Genomic DNA, 16,076 nt, shown 5'->3' with positions numbered 1-16,076 from the left:
ATGGACCTTTTTAGTCTGGCCCAGTATGGCAAATGTTATGTTCATATGATATTCCGAAAACCAGGTCTGTTTGTGCCTCAAGGACTAGAGTTGGCCACCCCTGCAGTATATGATTTTCAGTCCTTCATAGAACATTCGTTGGCAATTAGCCAGTCTTGAGGTATGTAAATGAAACTCTGTATGTGTATTTATTATATAAATAAACATAATAATGCAGTACATGTCATTAATTCATAGTTCAGTATGTTAGCATTGTAACTTATTAAACACACATTTTTTTCTCAGTCAGTTCATTACATCCTTCCCTCTTTGGTGGGTTCTTTAATTTATCCGTGGCTTTTACTGAAATTTGTTCGCACACCAGTAACTGTCCTGTGCTCGCAGAGTTTGAATGTTGTCCACTTTACTGAACAGCTCAAGTCTTGTCTTCATGTTTGCATGCACCAGAAGGCAATACTGTGTCTTTTAATAGTTGTGTTTGGCCAACTAAATCCAGTGTTGTGACCAAGTGGCAGGATATTTCTATTTTAGACCGTTATTGTAAGACTTTGCATCTTACCTGGACTGAACTATTTCTGATAAGATCCTTTTACATCTCACAAACATTCTTTGTCATAGGGAAGAGACATAGACCAGTAATATGACATCATATGCAGCATGCCTACAAAAGCCTCACTCACTGGGTTTTGAAATGTCCATTTGTTTTTAGATGGAAGTCTACATCTCTCTGGCTCCTCCAAGACTGGTATTTCTTTGTACTCTTTTTCCAAGCAAAACGCCAGATGCTTATCATAAAACCCCAAGAGACCATATACATAGCCACACCGCCAAGTTTAACATACCACCTAGGCTTTGGTGAGATAAGTTCACAATAAGAAGCCATGCCCTACACCAATGCGCACTGCAGTGAAGAGAGCCACAAATAGGAAATCTACAGCATCCCCGGCGATGCTGTGATAGTTCCCCTCTTTGTCTTAGAAACCAGCGAGCCTGCAGCAGTGGGTTAGTAATTTCACTGCCAAGAGAACTGCATTGACCTCGGCACCAGACTCTCCCAACAGCAACACCATATTGATCCCCAGGATGCTTAGAATGTGATGAACGAGCATCAGGGCACTTTCTGTCTGAAAATACACACACCAACACAAGTCGAAGATGAAGTAACCCAGAGTGAAACAAAGCACCTGTATCTGAAGTGCTGTATTTGGGGAGCCTGTATGGAAAGAAACCAAACAAGTCATTAGAAGGTGGAGAGGATAAGCCCACTCTGCTTCAGCAACCAATTGGTTGTGGCTTCCTGAAGGAGACTAAATTCTTCTTAAAATTTGATTCTGCTGTTTATGGACATAACTTTGTAAAAAGGAGAAGAGTAATGATGGCCAGGACTTTTCCAGAGAAATCTGGGCCCCTAAAAGTCTTCTATAGTAGCTTCTCCTAATGTTTCTAGAGCATCTAGAAAATTGTGGTAATTGTCTCGGAGTTTGTAGAGAACTAGAATCTACTCCCCTTGCATGCTGGTGACAAGTGAAACCAATATATGGAAAAAAGAAAAACTGAACAGCAAGGGGATGTTTTCATCACCTGGATAAATTTCCCAAAACACACCTGGATGTGTGAAGGGCCACGGGCCATCAATAAATCCAATATATGCAGAAAGGGAGATGATGAGAACCCCATGGATGATAGTGACTAATCGACAGTTCCACTCGCAACTATGAAGTTTGTTAAGCTGGCAGAATGAAACATATAGAGTGAACCAACCAATCAGACTGCAGGCCACCTGAAGCATGGGTGAGGTCATTGTTCTGTGACAAAGGAAAAAAGAGTCAGATCAAAACCAACCAATCATAATGCAAATCGACCGCATTAAAAACAATAATGTCAAAGTAAGAGAAACTTGGTTCATAATTGCAACCACCCTTTATGGAAAGAGACATTCATTGGATTGATATGAATCAATCCCACATTAATTTATTTTTTAATAATTGAATGTTTTGTTAGCCTGTTTATACAAATTTGTTGAAGAGAAAAAGATAATCTATTTGTGAAATGTTATACTATTTCTCAATCCTCATTACAATTTTCTTCCACTTTTCTTTTCTCTCACATTACCCCTCTTTCCCACTGTTTCTTCCCATTTCAAAGGAACATTTATTTATTTATTTAGACATTTTTATATACCGACCTTTATTTATTTATTTATTTATTTATTTATTTATTTATTTATTGTTTTTGTTATACCGAGTTTCATGACTGGCATCACATCAACCCGGTTTACAATTAACAATGTGTGAAAAGCATAAGGTAATGTGATAACAATATTCCCAATAGAACTGTGAACTTTAAATACATTTTATAAAATTTTATAAAATTTTATAAAATTTTTATAAAATTTTATAAAAAATTTTATAAAAATTTCAAGTCGGTTAACAGTGCAATAGAATTACAACATAGAAACAACTATAAACTTCATATTTCTTCAATTTAAAACAAAATACACAATCAATTAAATATAAAATCCCTAAAACCAACACTACAGCAAACTACTTAAACATAAAACCCAGACTACAATAACAGTTGCATGTAAAAATCAATATTACCGTAAATAATTGTTAGTTTAGTTATTATAATCTAAAATTAGTGGCGGTCATTTGCTAAGGTTAATAAGGCTTAATTTTGAGTAGGAGTCAGGGTATAGGTACTAGTTAACTTCGGTAAAAGCCTGTTCGAATAACCAGGTCTTTAACAGTTTTTTAAATCTCTGTATACTTGGCTCTCTTCGAATGTTGAGAGGCAACGAATTCCAAATTTTTTGACCGGCCAAAGATAATGTTCTTTCTCTGACTGAACTTAAATGGGCTATTTTCGGTGATGGTATTGTTAACCGTGCTTATCTTAAATTACGTGCTGGTGTGTGGATACGAAGGGAGGCATTTAGCCATTCGGTATTGATGCCATACACTGTTTTGTGTATTAACGATAGACATTTATATTGGATTCGTGACTGGATTGACAAGCAATGTAGGTCTCTCAAAACTGGGGAGATGTGGTCATATTTCTTCATGTTGGTCAGTAGGTGTGCTGCTGTGTTTTGCAGTAACTGTAACGGACGGGCAGTTGAGTTTGGTACTCCCAATAATAAGGCATTGCAATAGTCAATCTCTTGTCCTCTCAACTATCTTTACTCTACTCTACCAGTTTCTCACCCCCTCCTTTCACCATCCAAGCCATTTGCACCCTTCTTCTCCTTCAACACAGTTATCCATGTGTCTCTCCACTTTCTACTGTTGCAGTACTCCAGTTTAATGCGGGTCCTACACAGTGGCTGGTGCTTGGAGGGGAATAATGTTTTTATTATGGGGAGAGACAGGTGAGAGTGCAGTGGCTCAATGGGGCTAGGACATGCAAATTACCTGCCGTGAACAGTGGAGTATGTGGGTAACAAGTCTCTTAAATAAATAAATATAGATTGGCTTGAAGTAGGAGAAGGGAGAGAAAAGTGTAGTAGCATCTGCTAGGGAAAGAATGGAGGGAAAGTCAGAGAGTTTGCTGTGGGGTGAGGGAGCCAAGGAGTGGCAAGTGCCCCCCCCCAAAACCCCCCCCCAAAATAAAACAAAACAAAACAGTGGTTGTCCACTTCACCACCTCAGGCAGTACCTCGTATTCCATCATGGCAATCTCCACTTTTTCCTCCATGTCACTCTGCCAGCAACAGCCACTGCTTGTGCATGTGGGCGGCAACAGTAGAAGCTGTGTTTGTAGCTGTGCTGCATTCTCTCCTCTGCTGCACTGCACTGATGCCAGGCATACTGACCATGGAGAAGCAGTCACCTGCAACATGTCACCAGCATGCTGACATTGCACATCTCTTCCTCCAGGAGCAGTACCATCCATGTGATTGGGCCAGCATTCTGGCAGACCCTGAGAAGTCCATTTTCAATAAGCCAGAAAGTGAATAAACTATCCAAATAAAGTTGTCTGGGTAATTTTTATCTGGATAATCAGCAGAACATCCAGATAAGTTTCTGTTGACTATTTTAATAAAGTTTATATGGATAATGTTAGGCCTGCTATATGCATGGACCAATTTATCTGCACAAGTTTTAGCCAGATAGCACATGATATAGTGCTATCCAGCTGAATATGGTAGCTTGCCATGTCACTTGCCCTGTCCCCTTTTTAGCCAGGTAACTTTGTCTGCACAAAAATGTGGGCAAAGGAGGTATAACTTTAAAGGGCTAGATGTATGTGGTTAAAAGCTGATTTTTATTCGCATAAATCCATTGAATATACACATCTGAGATCGCATCATAGTGATAAATTTAAATAATTCATATCCTTTGGGTGCTGCATACATGCTGGCCTAGAGTGGGGGATGGCGGAGGAGCCAGTGGGAAGATGCACTTGGAGGTAGGCCTGTTCTGCCCAGTGGCCCATGTGTTTGATGGAGATTGGACATGGTGGGGAAAGGAGGCAGTTAGAATGCTGGATAATGATGTGTCCTTTATGAGGTGAGGTGTGTGTTTGAGGAATGGCAACAATGGGTGGAAAGGGCAGGAACAAGTAAAGATGGAGGGAAATGTCTTACAAATCAAAGACTCCCCATAAAAGAATGAGCCAAAAAAAAAAAAAAGCTGTGTAAAGCCTGGGAGAAACAAGAAAAACAGCAGCTATAGCAACAAAATATGTTGTATTGTGCATCTGGCTAGGGACAACATAGTCCAGCACCAAACCCTGAGATGTGTCTTTTTTGTTGTACTTTCTTTAGCCTGTAATTTTTCTTTCCTGTTATTTTATGATTTTTTTTTTCTATGTATTGCTTTGGCAACACATATAACACTGTCAGGCTAGTAATCTGAATCTGCTCTGAAGCTACACATTGCAAAGGGCAGGTCACTAAGCAGAGCATGAAAGCATTTCAGTTTTTGAGTGCTCTTCTGTGTCCAGTCTCTTCACATAGTACTATTCTACCCACCAAAGCCTCTCTTTCAGTAGTTCGAACTCAGGATACAGACAAAATGCAAGAGTCTAGGCAGTAGTTTAGGTACCTGACAGTCCAGTCTGTTCTTAGAATACGATGCTGCTTAGCAAAGCCTCTCAGGCACCAATGTATGCATATGTTAAGGCACGGTTGTGTGCACATTTTGGTGTATACATCTTTTCTCCTGATTTAACAAGGAGTTTAGCGCTCAATGTGCACACAAAAGTGAAGAAAACTGTTCATAATGATATGCATAGCACTCATAAACCATGTTTTCTGCATAGAAAATATACACACAAATCATGTTTTGTATGCACATTTTTAGTTGGTTCACTTTTTTAAAACTCCCAATACATTAGGATACTGTTAGCTTACTGCATTAGAAGTTAACTTTTTTAGCATGTGAGTAAAAAGCAAAATGTGTACTACAGATTAGCACATTTTTTTTTTATCCATGGCATATTACATCGGGGGCTCTCTGTAGTTGGCAGGTACATAAAAAGCAAGAGTCTAGATCAGGGATGGTGAGCTCCACAGGCCAGGTTTTCAGGATATCCGCAAGGAATATGCATGAGATAAATCTGCATACAGTGGAGGCAGTGCATGCAAATCTTTCTTATGCATATTTGTTGTAGATATCCTGAAAACCTGGCCTGTTTGTGGCACTCGAGGGCAGGAGTTTGCCATCCCTGGTCTAGGTCATAGGCTAGCTGCCTGACAACTTTATCATCTGAGTATCATCAAAGCCTGTCAGTAGCTGGGAGAAGTGATATTGTGAGGTTAAATTTACCAGGCTTAAGTGACATTTCTGTTTAATGAAGAAATTAGAAAATAAAAACGTAAGATATGCCATACTGGGTCAGACCAAGGGTCCATCAAGCCCAGCATCCTGTTTCCAACAGTGGCCAATCCAAATCACATGTACCTGGCAAGTACCCAAACATTAAATAGATTTCAAGCTACTATTATTGATTAATAGCAGTTTATGGATTTTTCCTCTAGGAACTTATCCAAACCTTTTTAAAACCAGTTACACTAACTGCCGTAACCACATCCTTTGGCAATGAATTCCAGAGCTTAACTGTGCACTGAGGGAAAGAATTTTCTTCGATTTTGTTTTAAATGAGCTATTTGCTAACTTCATGGAGTGCCCCCTAGTCCAGTGGTTCTCAACCTTTTTTCTGTTGGGACACACCTCATGTCACATGCATGACACACTGAACACATGATCGTCATGGGACTAAATGTAAACATATACTCTGTATCTACAGGAACTGCCCTGACCCTCAATCAATGGGTGCAGAACAGAACTAGGACATTCCCTGTTCAATTTACTATCCAAAAAATATATTTCTGGTGTCATCTTAGTAACAGCAACATAAACACTCTCTCCTACCAGGTACAATAGCCCGCCTTATGAAAAAACAGTAATTTACCATCAATACATGTCCTATTGAGAAAACACAACAAATAATATTGAAACAAATGCCTAAGTGCTAGTAAAATACCTCACCTCAGTCACACACATAGACTTGACCTTCACCAAGTACAGAAAGACCACAAATTACAAATAGGGAGACAGAAACTGGTATGGAAACCCAAAAAAGCCACTCTGCATGCAGTGCAAACCTGGAGAAATGAAAAGAGAAATATAGCACATAACACACTCCCAGGTCTGCAATAATGCACACAAACTAATGTACAAAAGGTTACACCTGCATTATGAAACTCATTCAAACAGTAACAACCCTACCTATGAAAAGGCAACACTACAAATATTTAACCAGGCTGTAAACACCAATACACCTCCTATTAGAAAAATGGATCAAGCCAAGCTGCTATAGATTTCTCCACACAAACTACAAGCTTGCAGAATACCCTTACCCAGTCACACACATAGGCAGACCCTCTCCAAATATAGAATAAAGTGACCATCAAATTAATGTGTTTGGTTTTCAATTGTTGCACTACATACACTGTTACTGTTTCCAGTTCAGTTTTTGTCTCCACATTTCTATTTATACATTTCTCAAGTAATATAAAATAATAATTCTTAAACTAGAATAATAAATGTTTCAAAACAGCTGATAAATAGAATAACATCCAATCATTAGAAACTTGCAAAATTATTAAAAATTCTATAAACAATAAAATATTTCAAACAGCAGATACATCACATAATACCCAATAATTAAAATAGCAGTCAATCAAGAAAGATAAACTTAAAAAGCCACCTTTACTTACCCTCTCCAGCAACTCTCCTACTCCTTTCCCTTGTAGGCCAGTGGCTGCTGAAGCTCTGTCCTCATGCTTCTCTTCCTTAGGGCCCATGACTAGTCTGCCGTGCATACACACACCCACTTTCTGTCTCTCGCACAACAGTTATCTTTCTCTCTCTGTCTCTCTCACACATACCAGTCACTTCCCTGACCAATCTTTTTCTCTCACACACACACCATCACCTCCCTGACCAATTTCTCTTTCTCACACACACACACACCAGTCACCTCCCTCATCAGTCTTTCTCTCTCACACACACACATACACAAGTCACCTCCTTCATCAATCTCTCTCTCACAGCCACACTCCAGTCACCTCCCTGACTAGTCTCTTGCTCTCGCACGTTTTCTTTCTTACTTACATACACAGTCTCAATCACACACATTCTCTCATTCTCTCTGTCTCACTCACTCACCCCCACTCCCAGCACACATGGCAGCTACAGCACACGGCACCTGTATGCTGCTATTAAAGCAGTCGTGACAGGCTGGGAACTGTAACAGTAGTGACTCCCCCTGCCCCGCAGCGGTAAGAAGGCAGCACTTTGCCTGTGCTGCGATCATTGTGGTGCAGAGCAGTCAGCTGAGAATGTGGCTGCGGAGATTTCCTGCCACGCAGCCATTTGGGAAATCTATCGATTAGCTGCCCCGGGTCTGTGGCGAACGACTATCACCGCCGCAGACCCGGGGCAGGTAATCAATGGATTTCCCAAACAGCTGTGCAGCAGGAAATCCCCACAGCCACATTCTCAGTTGACTGCCCCTTTGCTCTGCACCGTGATGATCGCAGCACAGGCAAACAGCTGAGTTCTGCCTTCTTTCTGCTGCGGGACTGGGGGACTCTTGGGAGCCTTGGGACACAATTTTGGCAGCAGCATGGCCCTTTTTTCCTGCATGCCCGGTAAACATCACTTCTTCTTCCGGGCCAGAGGGGCAGAAAGAAAAGGCCATATTGCTGTTGCCGGATTCTACAAACACTGCTGCCATTCCATTCTGGGCTTCAGTGTGCTGATAGTCTGGGCAGGGATGGCAGCTGTGTTTAGATGAATTCTGTGCATCTCACTGGGGCGAGGAGAGGGAGGGAACAGCAGCAGGAGACCAGGAAGTGCGCGACACACCCTCCGGTGCTTGGCGACACACTGGTGTATCGCGACACACTAGTTGAGATCGCTGCCCTAGTCCTTTTATTATCTGAAAGAGTAAATAGCCAATTTACATTAACCTGTTCAAGTCCTTTCATTATTTTGTAGACCTCTATCATATCCCCCCTCACTTTCTCCAAACTGAACAGCCCTAATCTCTTTAGCCTTTCCTCATAGGGGAGCCATTCCTTGCCTCTTATCATTTTGGTTGCCCTTCTCTGCACTTTCTCCAGTGTAACTATATATTTTTTGAGATGTGGCGACCAGAATTGCACACAGTATTCAAGGTGCAGTCTCACCATGGAGTGATACAGAGGCATTATGACATCCAAAGTTTTATTCACCACTCCCTTCATAATAATTCCTAACATTCTGTTTGCTTTTTTGACTGCCACAGTACACTGAGCCGACAATTTCGATGTATTATCCACTATAACCTCTAGATCTCTTTCGGGGTGGTAACCTCTAAGATAGGACCTAACATTGTGTAACTAAAGCAAGGGTTATTTTTCCCTATATGCATCATCTTGCACTTGTCCGCATTAAATTTCATCTGCCATTTGGAAGCCCAATCCTTCCAGGCTCGCAAGGTTCTCCTGCTATTTATCACAGTCTGCTTGAGATTTTTTTTTTTTTTAATTATAATGTTTTTATTGAGTGCAATAAACATTCAAACCAATACAAAAGGCAACTGTGATTATTATACAAGTTATGAAGCATATGACACCACACTATACTCAAAGTACAATGTAAACTTCATACTACAGTACACTCACATTTCTCCTTTTCGTATCCCTTAGTCTGCTTGAGATTTAACTACTCTGCATAATTTTGTGTCATCTACAAATTTGATCACCTCACTTACATAGAAACATAGAAATGACGGCAGAAGAAGACCAAACGGCCTATCCAATCTGCCCAGCACACTTGTTGTACCCCTTTCCAGATCATTTGTAAATATATTAAAAATCACCGGTCCAAGTACAGATCCCTGAGGCACTCCACTGTTTACCCTTTTCCACTGTGAAAACAGATCATTTAATCCTTCACTGTTTCCTGTCTTTTAACCAGTTTGCAATCCACAAAAGGACATCACCTTCTATCCTATGACTTTTTAGTTTTCTTAGAAGCCTCTCATGAGGGACTTTATCGAACACCTTCTGAAAATCCAAATACACCACATCTTCTGGTTCACCCTTGTCCACATGTTTATTCACCCCTTCAAAAATTGTAGGAGATTAGGGAGGCAAGACTTCCCTTGGGTAAATCCATGCTGGCTGTGTCACATTAAACATGTCTATCTAAATTTTTTGTGATTTTATTCTTTATAACTGTTTCCACAATTTTTCCTGGCACTAAAGTCAGGCTCACCGGTCTAGAGTTTTCCGGATCACCCCTTGAGACCTTTTTAAATATTGGGGTTTCATTGGCCACCTTCCAGTCTTCAGGTACAATGGATGATTTTAATGATATAGGTTACAAATTTTTAAGTTCTTTCAGATCCCTGGGGTGTATACTATCCAGTCCAGGTGATTTACTACTCTTCATTTTGTCAGTCTGGCCTACCACATCTTCCAGGGTCACCTTGATTTGGCTCAGTCCATCTGAATTGTCACTCTGAAAACCGTCTCTGGAACAGGTATCTCCCCAATATCCTTCTTGGTAAACACCAAAGCAAAGAATCCATTTAGTCCTTCCGCGATGGCCTTATCTTCCCCAAATGCCCCCCATACCCCTCAGTCATCTAATGGTCCAACCAACTCTCTCACAGGCTTTCTGCTTCAGATATATCCAAAAAAGTTTTTATTATGAGTTTTTGCCTCTATGGCCGACTTCTTTTCAAATTCTTTCTTATCCTGTCTTATCAGTGTTTTTCATTTAACTTGCAAATGCTTATGCTTTATCCTATTTTCTTTTGATGGATCCTTCTTCCAATTTTTGAATGAAGATCTTTTGGCTAAAATAACCTTTCACCTCACATTTTAGCCATGTGGCAATCATTTGACCTTCCTTCCACCTTTCTTAATGCATGCTTCTAAGATTGTTAAAAAATACCATGTCCATGCCTGTTGCAAACACTTACATTTTGTAGCTGCACCTTTCAGTTTTTCTCTTTTTATTAAACTTTCCCTTTTGAAAGTTTAGTGCCAGAGCCATGGATTTACTTACTATATCCCTTCCAGTCATTAATTCAGATTTGATCATATTATGATCACAATTACCAAGTGGCCCCACCACTTGGTAATTGTGATCTCTTTCACCAAATCCTGCACTCTACTGAGAATTAGATCTAAAATTGCTCCCTTTCTCATCGGTTCCTGAACCAATTGCTCCATAAAACTGTCATTTATTCCATCGAGGAACTTTATCTCTCTAGCATGTCCTGATGTTATACTTACCCAGTCAATATTGGGGTAATTAAATCTCTCATTATTTTTGCACTACCAGTTTGCTGAGCTTCCCTAATTTCTCTTAGCATTTCACTGTCCGTCACATTATTTTGGCCAGGAAGATGGTAGTATACTCCTTTCACTATACCCTTCCCCAGCACACAAGGGTGCCAATGCCATCCAGTGCGCTGAGCCCAGCGCACTGTATAACCCGCAGTTGGTCGCGGGTTGTAGAGGTGCTAACTAATCCACTTATGCAATAAAGGGATTAACGCCTCTACAACGCACGTCCAACGCAGAGTGAAACTAATAGCGCTCATCACATGCAAATGCATGTGAATGAGGCTATTAGCTATTCACTCCCTATGCAAAAAAGAAATGTGTGTCTAGGACGCACATTTTAGCGATCAGAAATTAATGCCTGCCCGGATCAGGCATTAATTGCTGAGTGCTACTAAAACTAGTTCAGAAAAGCAGAAAAAACTGCTTTTCTGTACTGCCTCCTACTTAATATCCTAGCACACTTAATATTGATTTATTCACTCCTTCACTTATTGCCCATTGGTCCTTTTCACTGACATTTGTATTTAATATTGATTTTTATACACTCGTGGTGTCGGTAGTCAGGTTGGGAGAATGGACGCTGAATTTATCAGCGTCCATTTTCCTAACCCCTGCATGTGCGCTGGTTAGGAAAGCGGGACGCTGATAAATTCAGCGTCTGTTTTCTTAACCGGCGAACAGCCACCGACAGTGGACCTCTCTCCGGCTTGTGCTGCAATATTGCATCGCGCCCCCAGGAGAGGTGCCTGGGGTGCATTATGAAAGCGGGCGTTGAATACACAGCGCCTGCTTTCAGCGCACGTTTTTTGCATCGGCCATAAGGGATTTCTACCTATAAAGATTTGATTGTGCATTTACGGCCGAATTTTAAATTGGCCACGCGCATAAAAAATGGGGGTTACGTGTGTGGCTGGGTGTTGTGCACACCGCATGCATTTTCAAAGTGGCCAGGCCAATCGTATAACCCCCGTTATGTACAGAAGGGCCGGCATGCGCAAGTTGCTTCTGTTCCCAACAGAGTAGTAAGCAACAAAACAAAAAAAAAGGAAAGATAGGAGAGAGGATTTAGGGGGTGGGAAGGAGAGGGGAAGAGGAAGGGAGTATGGGTAGGGGGGGAGGGGGGAGGGAACTCGGGGAGGCCTGATTGCGTCGCTGCACGTAATCTTATAAAATTGACCCTCCCCCCCCCCCCCCCCCCCGTGCGCTGCCTGCACATCCATGCGTGGATTATAAAATCCCACACCATGTGCTGGTGGCCATGGGATTTTATAACATGTGCGCGCATGTTATAAAATCAGTGAGTCCATGTGTGCTGCCGGGAGGCGCGCGCACCTTTTAAAATCTATCCCTTAGTTCTACAGGATCTTTATCCTGTTGGACTCTATGCCATCCTGGACATAAAACGCCATCCTGCCACCGAGTTGCTCCTCTCTATCACTGTGATATAATTTGCATCCTGGTATAGCACTATCCCTTTGACTATCCTCTTTTCACCATGTCTCTGAGATGGCAATTATGTCTGTCATCATTCATTGCTGTACACTCTAACTCTCCCATCTTACTTCTTAGACTTTTGGTATTAGCATTCAAACATTTCAAAGTGTGTTTTTTGTTTGTATTAATATTCTGCTTTTCAGTTGACCGAGATAAATTTGAATCTTTTAGCTCTGGTGAGTTTCTAATTATAGGCACATGGATTGCTTTTCTTATTGGAACCTCTCTGTTGGGATGCCCTAACTCTAATACTTCATTAGTATCCTTCGACGATACCTCCCTCCGAACCATGTACTGCTGAGCAAATGTCAGTTTTCCCCTTTGATTTAGTTTAAAAGCTGCTCTACCTCCTTTTTAAAGGTTAGCGCCAGCAGCCTGGTTTCACCCTGGTTAAGGTGGAGCCCATCCTTTTGGGAAAAGTCTCCCCCTTCCCCTAAAGGTTTTCCCCAGTTCCTTACAAAACTGAATCTCTCTTCCTTGCATCATTGTCTCATCCACGCATTGAGACTCCAGAGTTCTGCCTGCCTCTTGGGACCTGCGCATGGAACAGGGAGCATTTCAAAGCATGTTACTCTGGACGTTCTAGATTTCAGCCTTCTACCTAAGAGCCTAAATTTGGCTTCCAGAACCTCCCTCCCACATTTTCCTATGTCATTGGTGCCCACATGTACCATGACAGCCGGCTCCTCCCCAGCACTGTTAAAATCCTATCTAGGTGACTAATGAGGTCCGCCACCTTTGCTCCAGGTAAGCATGTTACCAGGCACATTCTTTCAACAAATTATTCTAAGTCGTGGAAACATTTCAACCCAGCTTAGTAAACTTTACACCTGGTTAGAATACAGCATGGATGGACAATCTTTTTGGTCCAAGGGCCACAGCTTCTTTCTGAATGGTGGACCATTGTTCAGCAGGGGGAGGGGGTTCCCTTGGAGCTCTAGTCAAGGAGTTGGGAAGGAAGGGTCTCCTTGAAGCTCCAGTCACAGGGAAAGTGAGAAAAAAGGGAAACTTGCATGCTGCAGTGACATCACTTCCACTGACCCACAGATGTCACTTCCTCCCTTGGGCTGGCGAAAGTGATATAACCGTTGCAGGCAATAATATCATTTGTACCACCAAGGGCACTGGGAAGGATGCTTGTGGGTCAGAAGAGGACTGGGACTCTCACGCGGTCACAGGCTGGAAGAAGAATGCCTGTGGGCCATAGTTTGGCTGCTCCTGGAAATGCGTGTTACTGAAAATGCAGTGCTGGATTTTGCTGCTCAGAGTTTTGCTGGAAGGCGTTGTGGGGAATAGAAGCTGAGATTATTTTCAGGCTTTTTGTTTCAATTGCCTTGCTAGATATTTTGAAAGTGATTCTATCTATCTATCTATCTATCTATCGCACAATATTTACTCCGGCACAAATTATACAAGAATCCTCCTTATTATTATTAGATATTAACACACAAAAAACAAAGGTATTCCTCATCTCGTAATTGTTTATACAATGCTCTCACTGACTATTGTTTACAATAATACATTACTTTTATTTAGCATATATAAATGTTCACAAAACATTTATTTCATGTTAAAGTATCAACCTATTATCATACAACATAACAGATCTCATACACTCCCCATTAAAATACAAAATCCAAATATCAAGTTATATCTAAACCTTTATGAAAAATCAATCAAGTGACAAGCAACACAAACATATGCAATAGTACTTCAGGTGCACTCAAAATGTACGCACCTAGTTACCAAAACTTGGCAACAGTGCTGGTCGTACATAAATACTCATGTCATCTCGCTTCACTGTCCATAAAATGCTCTACCAGTTCTTACACTTCCATGAAAGAATATACGCTGTTGCAAAATTACAGTACAACACCCCCGACTTTTGTATGATGTAAAATTAGCTCAGCTGATGCAGGTTTGCACTGAAACAGGTGGTCTGCATCAGCAGAGTTAATTTTACATTGTACAACAGTTGTAGGTGTTGTACTGTAATTTTTCAACAGCAAGGTTCATTCTATACTGTGCTACAACCGGAAGGAAAATGAGGAGTAAGCCAAATTGCCGGATAAGTAATGGTTCGGTCTGCCGAGATCATTCAAAATGGAGGTATCATCAGAGGTGTCTTCAGAGCTCCCGATAACATCGTATCAAATTGAATTGTGATGAGCAGAGAATATTCTTTCATGGAAGTGTAAGAACTGGTAGAGCATCTTATGGACAGTCAAGCGAGATGAAATGAGTATTTATGTACGACCAGCACTGTTGCCAAGTTTTGGTAACTAGGTGTGTACTTTTTGAGTGCACCTGAAGTGCTATTGCATATGTTTGCGTTGCTTGTCACTTAATTGATTTTTCATAAAGGTTTAGATATAATTTGATGTTTGGATTTTGTATTTTAATGGAGAGTGAGTGAATGAGATGTGTTATGTTGAATGATAAGTAGGTTGATACTTTAAAGTGAAAAAAAGTGTTTTGTGAACATTTATATTTGCTAAATAAAAGTAATGTATTGTAAACAATAGTCAGTGAGAGCATTGTATAAACTAGGGGTTTATACAAGGAATTTATATCAAGCGTGTTTTATTAAAAAAAAAAAAAAAAAAAAAGCTTATGTTTTTGGTTTTGTCTGTCCATCTGTTTGTGACACCAACATCAAAGTGGGGAATAGCTAGGACAAGTGGACAAAACCAAAACATAAGTTCTAGTGGGGGAGCCACCACTGGACAAATCAATTTTCTTGCTGGGGCTTCTGCTTTGGCAAAGAGACGTCTGCTCCCCAAACAACCACCCCAAATTCCTCTGGCAACTCTTACCTCTCGGCTCTCTCTGCGCTGTGACAACTGTCCAACCGCTCAGAAACCGACAGATCCTCCTCCAAGCCAGCAGACATTGCACTGGCTCCTCTCGCCTCCTAGTTCTTGTGGCTCTGTGAGAATGGCCCAAGCACACTGAAAATACAGGCAGAATATTCCCCCCTCCCTCACCCCGAAGCTCACAATCCTGGATTATAAATAACTCCTTCTCATTAATATCTCCCCATCCCCCATGAGTCATCTGCTCTTCTCCAAGACTGTGTCTACTCACCAAGAGCAGTTATAGCAAGGCAGCCTGCCGCATGATAATCCTCTCCCTCCTCTGTCTCCTCCTCTTGCAATACTCTCACTCTGAGGCACGCTTGCGTGGTTGCTGTGGTAACCACAGTACTCTGCTGGTGAAAGGACTCAGACTGCTGGCTGCTAATGCTGCACTAACCCCCTCCGCCACCCTTGCTGTTGCAAGCTGCTTAGCTGGCAGATGGGCCCAGCTCGGTGACTCCTGCTACATCAGTCACGTTCCTGGAGGTTGTGACATACACACACACACACACGGCAGTGTCTGGACAAAAAAGTGTGCGCTGCACAAGGGTTGCTTTCAAGCATCCCCCTTTCCTTTCAGGCTTGTGTGCTTACAGACTCATTGACTGAAAAGAGTGACATGGTATACCCCAGTTCTTGGCATCCTTCTTGCCCGCACTTTGTGATGGCCCTGCACACACCCCACCTCCTAACACACTTCACCCACAGAGAGGTTGCAGCTGTATTTTTACATTGGTATGTGATGAGAAAATAATGCAGACTTTTCTGAAGGAAAGGATAGTAAAGTATCTCAAATCCAGTGGGTTGTGAGAACAAAGGCAGTATGGGTTTACCAGAGAGAGATTGTGTCAGATGAATCTGATTGATTT

General features: G+C 41.5%; 1 protein-coding gene across 1 annotated transcript; it reads right to left on the bottom strand.

Annotated features, from left to right (window-relative positions):
• Window positions 1–207: 207 nt before the first annotated feature.
• On the bottom strand, window positions 208–15,286 carry TLCD5 (TLC domain containing 5). Its single transcript, XM_029572280.1, is given in 6 exon segments — window positions 208–884; window positions 886–968; window positions 970–1,022; window positions 1,025–1,213; window positions 1,606–1,805; window positions 15,166–15,286. Coding segments are annotated over 6 exon segments (810 nt in total). The 5' UTR covers window positions 15,243–15,286; the 3' UTR covers window positions 208–676.
• Between the last annotated feature and the right edge of the window lie 790 nt (window positions 15,287–16,076).

This window comes from Rhinatrema bivittatum, chromosome 12 (assembly GCF_901001135.1).
Source record: "Rhinatrema bivittatum chromosome 12, aRhiBiv1.1, whole genome shotgun sequence".
Lineage (NCBI taxonomy): Eukaryota > Metazoa > Chordata > Amphibia > Gymnophiona > Rhinatrematidae > Rhinatrema > Rhinatrema bivittatum.
Note: the sequence above shows the minus strand (reverse complement) of the source record. Positions and strands in the feature narration are given on the sequence as shown.